Source organism: Nuphar pumila, chromosome 11 (genome assembly GCF_984573655.1).
Source record: "Nuphar pumila chromosome 11, dmNupPumi1.hap1.1, whole genome shotgun sequence".
In the NCBI taxonomy this organism is placed as follows: domain Eukaryota; kingdom Viridiplantae; phylum Streptophyta; class Magnoliopsida; order Nymphaeales; family Nymphaeaceae; genus Nuphar; species Nuphar pumila.
Genome location: NC_143259.1, coordinates 104,542,938 through 104,553,262, shown reverse-complemented (window position 1 = coordinate 104,553,262; position 10,325 = coordinate 104,542,938). Strand labels below are relative to the sequence as shown.

At 34.8% G+C, this 10,325-nt stretch overlaps 1 protein-coding gene across 1 annotated transcript; it reads right to left on the bottom strand.

Moving 5' to 3' along the window:
- Positions 1-216: 216 nt before the first annotated feature.
- LOC149822669 (E3 ubiquitin-protein ligase RSL1-like) lies at positions 217-4,974 on the bottom strand. Its single transcript, XM_089981206.1, has 3 exons — positions 4,092-4,974; positions 2,779-3,578; positions 217-724 (listed from the first exon to the last, which is right to left on the bottom strand). The coding sequence occupies exons 1-3, from the start codon at positions 4,524-4,526 to the stop codon at positions 364-366; spliced, it is 1,596 nt and encodes a 531-aa protein (XP_089837332.1). The 5' UTR covers positions 4,527-4,974; the 3' UTR covers positions 217-363.
- Positions 4,975-10,325: the final 5,351 nt, after the last annotated feature.

Here is a 10,325-nt window from a genome sequence, read left to right as displayed (position 1 = left end):
TGGGATCCACAGTGGAAAAAATCCAAGGAACAGAACCAGTACCTTCTATATAAAGCATAGTAAAAGAGTTCAGAATCTCTAGCAATCATTATGATAGTAAAGGAGAGAATCGTCTTTGATCATTTCCTAGAAAACAAGTCCTGCATTTCTTTTCTTTTGTTTCAAGGTCAGTAGACTTAGAAGACCCACCATCTGATTGTCAACACACGCCATATAGTGCAGAGATAGAAATAAATTAGAAAAAGGAACCATCAGAAATGGCACCAACTGCTTCACTATGCTCCTCTATATAAGTTACAGGGAGAAGCTTGGAAAAGAAAAAGGATGTTCAAGTTACTGTCAAAGTTACATGATTCTAGTGATTCACTGAGGGGCATAGTCATCATAGGAATCACTAATTACAGACACAAACCTTTCGAGCCACGGAAGTTCCTTTATGGTGTCAACATAAGAATCCATTTTTGTTTGAGATGAAGGTTGACAAGGGAGATCACTAAGACCAAAACCACCAGCGAGGAACTTCTGAATCAGTGCCAACTGTGATATTTCATATTCTGTATAAATATCAGCTAAGGCAGGATGCTCATTAAAGGGTCCCCAGCTCCATGATTCTGATTCTTGAGAATCAGTAACTGTACGGTCCTCGTCCCAGAAGATGCATTGACAAGTCTGCTGATTATCCCTGTATTCGGCACCACAAGCATAGCAAAATTCATGGCCACAGCTGCAAGGTTATAGTGTATAAATGTTAGTTGTTGGTACGGTATCATAGAACATAAAGGTTCATTCTAGGACCATGTCTGGTTCAGTGGGAAAAAAGGGCATGATTTGTTCAGTAAAGAGAAAAGAACATGTATCAGCCAACTAAAAAACCATTATCTAAGCAGAAACAGCAGAATGCAAAGAACTTCATTGGCTGAAGAACATGCCAATATAAATGTCTCGAATCACATTAATCTCATCAGATTAAACTCCCTCATAAAATTTCTGCAGCATCTATCAAAACAACCTATGCCTTTAGTATATGACATTGAGGGTGTTCCTGTGAAGAATAGGTCTTGCAAACAGGTTTCTAGATCTGACAGTTGCATGTTCTTTGCAGTTTGCACCATTTGTAGCCATATATAGTCCCAGAAAATTGAAAATTACTATACCTTCCAGGGTTGGATTAGTCATCACACTTTATTTGCACTGAATCTGGGCAGAGAGGCTATGCCTAATTCTCGTCAATAGAATTGGTATTGTTTCTCCCTAGCAGAGCTCATGTATCTGGAGATTTTGCTCAATTTCAAATTTCTCCAGCTATAATAGGGTGCTTTTCTGATACATCTACAAACCTGTTCCTATTTATACCTTTGTCTTTACACTTTGTTGTTATAGTATATCAATATGGCTACTGATAACTTGCAGTTTTGCTTAGGCAAAGATGGAGAAAAAAGGACACAGATTGCACCATTGATAATGATACTCAACCAACTTGACATGGTTTTGGCTCCATCTAAATGCACCATGAATGCAATAAAAGGACAGAGGACAGAAGACAAATGTACATGTGGGTGTGTTTTTTAATTGATACATGCAGTTCAAAGCTGAGTCCAAAAAGTTGATAGAATCCCATCAACGTCAAACCTGAGTAAAGCAAGATAATTTGTTCTAACATGGCCAAAACTTATGTAAGCTCACTATTTAATTCATCTCATTTTATAAACTTGGAGCTGACTCACCCTGTTATGGATTGTATTAAATGGATATTCTACTTATCCCTAAAAACAAAAATTTTGAATATAAAATGAAATAAATGCAACTACCAGATAACACAAGCAATGAATATGCATATTTATCACCTTAATGCAAACTATAAGTAATCTTGGTACTACATTATAAATTGAAAATTTCATGAGAATAGATGAGCAAGAAATGCCCATGCAACTGAAACATCTGTAAGTAGTGAACACATCTTAGTAATACATTAGAAAAATATACAATATGTAAAATGTATAGCTCTAATGCCTCATAAATTAATTAAAAAAGTGCATTAAATACTCACAACCCTTTGGTCTGAAGGTCAAAGGCATCAAAAATCCATGTGCAAAACTTTTGGACAACAAAAACTAATTTATTATCCATTTTGTGCATGCCATAGCAATTGGCGCATACTTTTACATAAGACCTTTTCAATTATAGGTTTTCAAAGAATGGCACATTAAACATTTCCATTCACATTGATAAGAGATGATTCATGTGTATATCCCAGAAAAACCAATAAATTCTAGACACTATGTTGCACATTGAATTCTTGATGTTAATTAGGATATACACTCCAGGTTCTAAGTACAATGACAACAAGAAACCACATAAATTGAAATGGAAATCCTTAATTTATGTACTATAATCGTGATTGTTGATGAAGTTTCTTCATTTAGTCATTGAAAAGAATAGGTGAACACTGAACTTCCAAAAGGCCTTTCCTGTGTATTTTCTTGAAAATACCTACTTATTCTAGAAAATAAATTTTTATCTTAAACTAACAAATAACTAAATTGTTATAATAACCACAATCTTGTGCAACCATTTACCCTTTTCCATAAAAGAATGAATAGATATATAAAATGCACCCCAAGACTGACAAAAACTGTCATGTCACACATAACAATCCCAGATTTCCATGTTACAGTGACAATATTTCACGATTATCACCAACAAACCATGACAACAAAGCAAATTCGACAATATGCCAAATCACAAGAATAAGATGATCTTTTAAAGGATCTAACATACCAGCAATTCATGTGATAGCAGCCCTGAATATGCTCAATCATTAGCCCGCACTGCTGGCAACGTGTCCAATTATTATTATGAGGCATTTCATCTAGCGCAATATCTCCTATGTCCCTTTCCTCCATATGCATGTTCTGATATCCCTCATCGTCAGCGTGCAGGGTCTGGTATTCCTCACAGCTCATTGAAGAATGCCATGGCACACCACATCTAAGACAAAATGACCTTTGACACTCGGGACATTGAATACAAAAATTGGTGTCGATCTCTGACTGGTTGGATGAACTCGAATTCATAGGTAAAACATGGTCAGTGCTGAGCACAAACGAGCAGCTCGGAAATGGGCAGTAGACTTCATCCATGCTAAGAATGTTTGCTTCAGACAGCGCTCTTAGAAGAGATCCATAACAAGCAACTGGCAGAAAGGACTTGCACTCCCTAGCAGAGATATAATGCTTACATCTTAGTTGTGGGCATCTAATAGGAACTTGCGCAGATCGTAATCTTCCATCTACATATTTTATCATGCAATGGGTGCAAAATCTGTGAAAGCAACCGATAGAAATTAACTGCCACGGCTGCTTCTCGTCACAACAGATGGGACAATCCAAAGCTCCAGACAGACCATCCCCAGATAAACCAACCACTCCAATGGCTTCTCGAGCCAATCTGAAAGGTGTCTTAAGCTCGCTGCTGGGTACAAGCTCCAAGACAAACACTTCCAACTTACTTGCGTGCTCCAAAATCCTCTGCTTGAGTGCCACTAGTAGCTGATCTTCAACCTCCTCGGATCTCGCAATCTGTTCATATTTAACAAATTAATAATCATTCAGTGTGATCCCCAACACCATAGTTCACCTATTTCAAGATTCGGTGGCACTATCATAATTAACAACCAGATGCACCATTTTTTTTTTAATTATCAACTATTTCTGGCGCACATAGTGGAAATTAGATTCCACAAATTGGAATTTTGACATGGTGCATGGCGTTCTCATCTGCTACAGAAAATGAAAGAAGGGATTCTTAACTAATGACTAGGAATAGCTTTCCTTATCTTTTGTAGAATGCAGATTCAATATTTCATGCATGTCATAGAGCATTCCAGGAAATGGGCATCCCATTCCGCCAGCAAAAATGAGTAAATTTGATGTTATACCAATCACAAATTCGTAATCAAATAATTTTTTTCACAATGAACTTTATCCACCTTACCATATGATCGATTAGTTCATCAAACTTCAAAGCAAACACCAAACAGGATGCAAAGAACAGACTCAAACAGAGAAGGCTTTCAACTTCGACAACCTCACCTGATCATAAATAATTTCCGAATCGGTGAACGCCGAAATCCGGTGCATGCCATTCTGGAGTGCAGCCAATAGACCGTCCAACAAAGCGAGATGTTCGACCACTGATTCCTCGACATAGAAATCAAGCTTCTTCTGAACCTTTACAGAAGAGTCCTTCGATGGTCCCTGCAGGACAACCCCAATTGCCGAAACGCCGTCCGGCCCCGGTCTGGCCGATATCCCCTTGAAGTAGAGCTTGCAGTAGCCCTCCTCGACGCTGGAAACGGCAGAATCTTCGACACCATGGAAGCATTTCTTGGTGGGATCGTCGTCGATGAACTCCACCGCGTCCCTCCACTCGTCATCCTCCGCAGAACAGCTCCTGAACTCATCTTCCTCCTCCTCCAATCTCTCGTTCTCGAAAGACCCACAATTTTTTCCTTCAAAACTCTGCATCTCGGGTACAATCTCTGCTCCAACCCTACATTTGGGGCTCAAAACAGAGCTTCTGTGGTCCCTTGGCGAGTGGGAAAGGCGCCTGTTCTCAACCTGAAATCAAGGACAGATGAAGGTTTAAGCATGCCCATGTTGGTCATCAACACCCCCCTTCCTCTTTTTCATCCTCTCTCTCTCTCTCTCTTTGGAATTGGGTGCAAGTGGGAGTTTCTAGGGTTCTGAAAACCCTAGCCCTTTCTCCCTTTCTTGAAGGGGAAGGAAGGGTTTCCTCTGAGAAACCCCTTTCCCCACTTTTTCCTCTCTGTGGAGGTGTTGCACTTATTCAGAGGAGAAGGACTAAGGGGCAGAGTACCTGCCTCTTTAAGTGTGGGAAAGAGGGTAGTGGACTGTAACAATCAGTTATTGTCCATGGTCAGTGTTAGGACGGATTTTTGGTAATGGGGATCCTGTAAATCAGCACAGAATCCGATATATATATATATATATATATATATATATATATAGAGAGAGAGAGAGAGAGAGAGATTAGTGTATTGGATTTAGATTGCAGAGCCGTATTATGTCTTTCATTTATACGATGGGGAATATATTATTTGGTCATGGCGACATGATGTAGAAAGGCCTTAAATTTTTTTTAGTATCTTCGTATTTTGTTGTTTTCCATGAAAATAACCCTACAGATATGATTCACATATTTTTCAAGGATCAGCTTTACGATGGTTTGATTATTGCATGTAGGCAGATTTTTGTAAGATTGAAAATAAGGGCCCACGATGTGCTATACATATTTTGTCCATAGAATGGCATTTTTTTGTTAAAAAAACACAATTTAGGAGTCAAGTTTTAGAACTTGAAACAAGTTGGACACATATAAGGTCTGATTGGATCAAAAGAAACAACACGACTTTTAGGAGGGGATACGATATGACGTTATAGTGCCATAATCAAATTGTTATCCTATATATATAGGTCATCTTTATTACAATACAAATGACGCAAATTTTTTGTTGTTTTATGAAGCAAACGGACAAATGTGATTTATAAGTTTTCTTTGTGGGAATCAGCTTTTAAACTGTTCAATTATGACAAATAAGCAGGTTTTTATAAAGTTTTAAAAATCAGACAATGTGATGATTTTTTTTTGTCATAAAATCGCTTTTTTTAACAAAAAAATAAGATTCAAAAGCTGATCTCCTTCATTTTGGACATACGGAAGCCATTCATATGGTTCAATTAGATTAAAACAACCTGCACCATGATCAAAAAAATTACAACAAACATTTTTCCTATGCATATAGTTTGGGTTGATCAAGTAGAATAAAAATACAATTTTACCCTTTAAGTGATTCGTTGCATAATTTGTATTTAAAAAGTCATTTGGTAAAATTGTAAATTATAACCATTTAACATGCTTTTGTACAATTTTCAAATGAATCATCCATTTTCACTCAAATGTGAATAAACTTATTTTCTTTTAGGGTTTCCAGTTCCAGTTGCCTCCCGCCACATGTTCTCTTCTCCCTCATCATCATTCGCCACCGTTGGCCGCCAATTCACCACTGGTCCACTGTCATCATCGGTTCAACATCACCATTGACGCCTTCTCATTTGCCCTTCTTTTCTCTTCCTCATTTCTACACGAGTCTATGGTTTCTAAGTTTAAATCTAAAAGAAGGAAGGAAAGAAATGGGTAAGCATCTCCAACATTTCTCTATCTTCTACTGTAATTTGTAAGTTTTATTTATTTATTTTGAAAAAAATATTTATTGTGAATTTATGATTTTGGAAGGAATGAAAGAAAGGGAAGGAAGATAATTATATGTTTTATGTTAGAAATTCATATGTGATTTTGGAAGAAAGAAAAGAAAGAGAAGAAAAAAATTATGTGTTTTATTTTGAATTAGTGGTGATGAAATGGATGAAATAATAAAAAAAAATTGAAGTTTTATTTCGTTTGTACAATTTGAGTCTTAAATTGGTTTAAACATATTTTGAATCCTAAAAAATTTATTTGTTTGTTTTCTTGCCTTATTGGTATTCATTTACTGGTTTCATGATATTTTGCTTTTATGCTTATACGTTTGGTGTTAATTTGAGTCTTAAATGGTATTTTTTTGCTTCTTCTTTTTTCTATTTTAGATTTCAACATTTTATACAAATTCCTTGTTTTATTAGTGTTTTTTTCATTTATTTTCTTGAAAAAATTTCACACACATTGTGTGTTTGCATGATTGAGTCATATGTTTATATTTATATTTGCTTGTGTCTCATGTTTGCATAATTATATATTGTCAACCAAGAAGTGATTATCAATCGACTCTTTGTGGGTCTTCACAACCCGCAGTTGAAGGTGATGGTTGTGATGACATTGATTATGTGATGAATGATGAGAATGAAGGGTCAATAGAAATAAGAGATGTAAGTGACAATAAGCACAAGAAAAGAACATCTATCGATTGAAATTTTTTCACAAAATTTAAAGATAAAATTGTGTTATGAAAGCAAGATGCAATAAGTGCAAGAAAACATATCATGTGAATAAGAAAGGATCAACTTCAAAATATCATATGCATTTACAAAAATGTCTAAATCAAGATAATATAGGTGAGACTCAACAACTATTGTCATTTAGTAGGTTGAATGATAAATCAAATAAAGGTTAAAGAACTTTAACAAACTACAAATTTGACAATGCTTTATTGAGGGAGGTTATCATAGATATGATCTTTTGTTTTCTCTGATAAAATATCAAGGGTTCAATCATGTCATGAACATAGCTAATCCTAAATATGAGAGAATCAGTCGTAATACAACAATGAGAGATATTATAAAGATGTATGAGAATAAAAAAAAGAAAATGATGAATGCCTTAGCAAAAGTGAATAAAGTATCATTTATCACTAATCTATGGGAGCCTAATCAAAATATGGGTTATCTATGTCTTACAGTGCACTACTTTATTGACGATTAGGTGTGCAACAGTGGACAATACAATGAATAATGATGTACTTATCAAAATGCTAAGAGACAACATGTCAAGTAGGAGCTTTATTTTTCTACAAAATTCTTACGTGTGTTGTTGTGCATATATTTTGAATTTGATAGTCAAAGATGGTCTTAGGCATATCAAAGAAGCGATAACTAGAATACCTTTATGTGTGCAATATGTGAAGACTTCGATAAACCGTGCTAGTAAATTCTATAAATTAGCAAAAGAGTTTAAAATATCTAGCACTAAAAGATTGTGTTTGGATGTTGTCACCCAATGAAATTCAACATACTTAATATTAAGTATTGCACTTATATTCATGCATGTATTTTAAAAAACTTTCGGATGTTTGTGAATTTTTAAAGATTTTTTATGCAATGACAAATTCATTTTCAGGTACGCACTATTCAACTGTAAATTTATTTTGTTTGGAAATATAAAACTTGAAAAACAAATTGAATGTAAACATAAGAGAAGAAGAACATTTTCAAAAAATGACAAACAGTATTTAGAGAAATTTCATAAATATTAGGATAATTTTACTTTACTATTTGTTATTGCAATAGTGTTGACCCTATAATCAAAATGGTTGGGTTACGGGGGTTATATGCAAGAATGTTTTCTAGAGAAAATTGTATAGAAAAACTCAAATTAGTTAAAGATTAATTAGTTTTTTTGTATAGATTATAAGTAGAGAAAGATGGTAATGTTGTTGGTGTTGATGTTTCTAATATTATTGGTTCAAACTCCTATATAACTTTGATTCTTGATTTACAATAGAAAATTTTGCTAAATGCTATAAAAAATAATGATGTTGAAAAATCTTTGAGTGTTAATCAAGAGACATGTATTGACCCAAAAATTGATGTTGTAATTTAGTGAAAGAAAAATATAGTCACTTATCCCATTATTGCGAAGATGACTCGCCATATTCTTGTCATTTTTATTTTTACAGATGCTTCAAAATTCACTTTTAGTCAAGAAGGATGTGTAATTAATCAATTTCGAAGTTCATTAACAGCAACAACGGCATAAGCATTAATGTATACCTCAAGTTGTATAAAAACAGCCTATGAGATAGAGATTCCTGAAGTAAGCATATATTTTAATTGTTTTATTTTATTGTTCTATGAAATGAATTACTTAAATTTAATTATTTGTTTTATTTTTAGGCTTGTGATGTCGAGCCAAGGTTGATTACATATGATAAAGGTTGAAGATGATAGATATATTCATTTGGCCTATTTGGAGTTTCATTTGACTCTTTTTGAGTATTTTGAATATTTTATTTGGATGAATTACTTGAACTTCTTATTGTATTTGTATAAGAGCATACCTTTTGTTAATTTTGTGTCTTTATATTGTTGAAGATGTGGTGAAAAGTTAAAAGTTTATTGTTGTGAATCTTATGAAACCTTATAAAAACCTTACCCATGTGTCAGAATTAAACACTTCAAGAGTTGATCCCTATAAAATCAAGTGCATAGATCTCATCCCTAGCATTTAAAAATATTACAAGAGAAAAAATGAAAGAAAACCTGAAAATTATTTTGCACGTATCATTTAGCACCTAGCCATTACTATATATATATATATAGGGAAATGGGTTTGTGCTAAACCCATTTGGTGCTAAATGGGGTTTTCAGGCTTTTCCAATACTTTTTATGTGGTTTCGGTCACATAAATGTGTTGGGCATGGTCGATTTACTAAGAACTTCGAAATTTTACAATGATTTTGGACCGTTGATTTTTCAAACTTTATAAAAACCCACAATGTGTTTGAATCAAATGCTTCAAGAGCTGATCCCTATAAAATCAAGTACATAGATCATATCAATGCAGTCAGAATTTAAAAATAAAATGAAAAAAACCCATTTAACAAGCGGTTTGGCACGAACCCATCTCTCTCTCTCTCTCTCTCTCTATATATATATATATATATATATATATATATATATTATATTAATCTTGGCATCATTTAATTGATGAGTACCAAAACACTTCTAAATTAATGTAAACTTTGGAAACATATGACTATTTCATAGGGGGAGAAAGTTATTTTCAATTTTGAAGTCAAAATCTATTTTTGTTTCTTTTTTGGAAATGTGTATGACTTTTTTTTTTAAATAAAAGTATAAACTTATTGTTAAAAGTAGGCATACATTTTAAAAAACACTGCCACTTTAAAGGTGTATAATGGCGAAGAACTCAGGCGGAGAACCATGTCACTTGATGGGCTTGCCTCTTTGTAAGGTAAACCCCGCGTGGAGTTAACAGCTAAGCCCTTACAGAGCCCACCAATTAAATGCACCTGCACATCTGCTGCGAGTTGAACCTGGGACTAAGGGGTCAGCACCTTCTCCCGAGGCCCACTGCCACTCCGGCAACCCCATCCACGGAGAGAGAGAGAGAGAGAGAGAGAGAGAGAGAGAGAGAGAGAGAGAGAGCGTGGCACTTGATTCACGGTTAAGAAATCATTTTCATTTGGTGCAGTTGTTAGGGGGTAGGCTCTGTTCGTTTCTGACAATCTTTAGGGGCTGCTATGTGTGAATTGCAGAAAAGAAAGAGATTGTACACATGGAGATCTAAAAATCAGTTCCTGAAATCCGTTTGTGTCCTCCACCTTCATCCTTTTTCCTCATGAATTTAGGGAAATAGTTCCTGATTTGTACAACTTGGAAGCATGATGGGACTTGACTCTTGGACTCTACTTTGGTCTATTTGTCCTCTTGTACTCTTTGGACTCTTGCACTTTATTTTGGAATTATCTATTATCAGCAAATCGAGGTTAATTGTGTTTGGTTGGGGCA

Excerpts from the sequence above, each read along its gene's own strand:
- LOC149822669 (XM_089981206.1), bottom strand. The coding sequence starts at position 4,526 with ATGCAGAGTTTTGAAGGAAAAAATTGTGGGTCTTTCGAGAACGAGAGA. Across the intron at positions 3,579-4,091 it reads CGGAAATTATTTATGATCAG|ATTGCGAGATCCGAGGAGGT; the intron begins GTGAGGTTGTCG and ends AAATATGAACAG. Across the intron at positions 725-2,778 it reads TGCTATCACATGAATTGCTG|CTGTGGCCATGAATTTTGCT; the intron begins GTATGTTAGATC and ends ATAACCTTGCAG.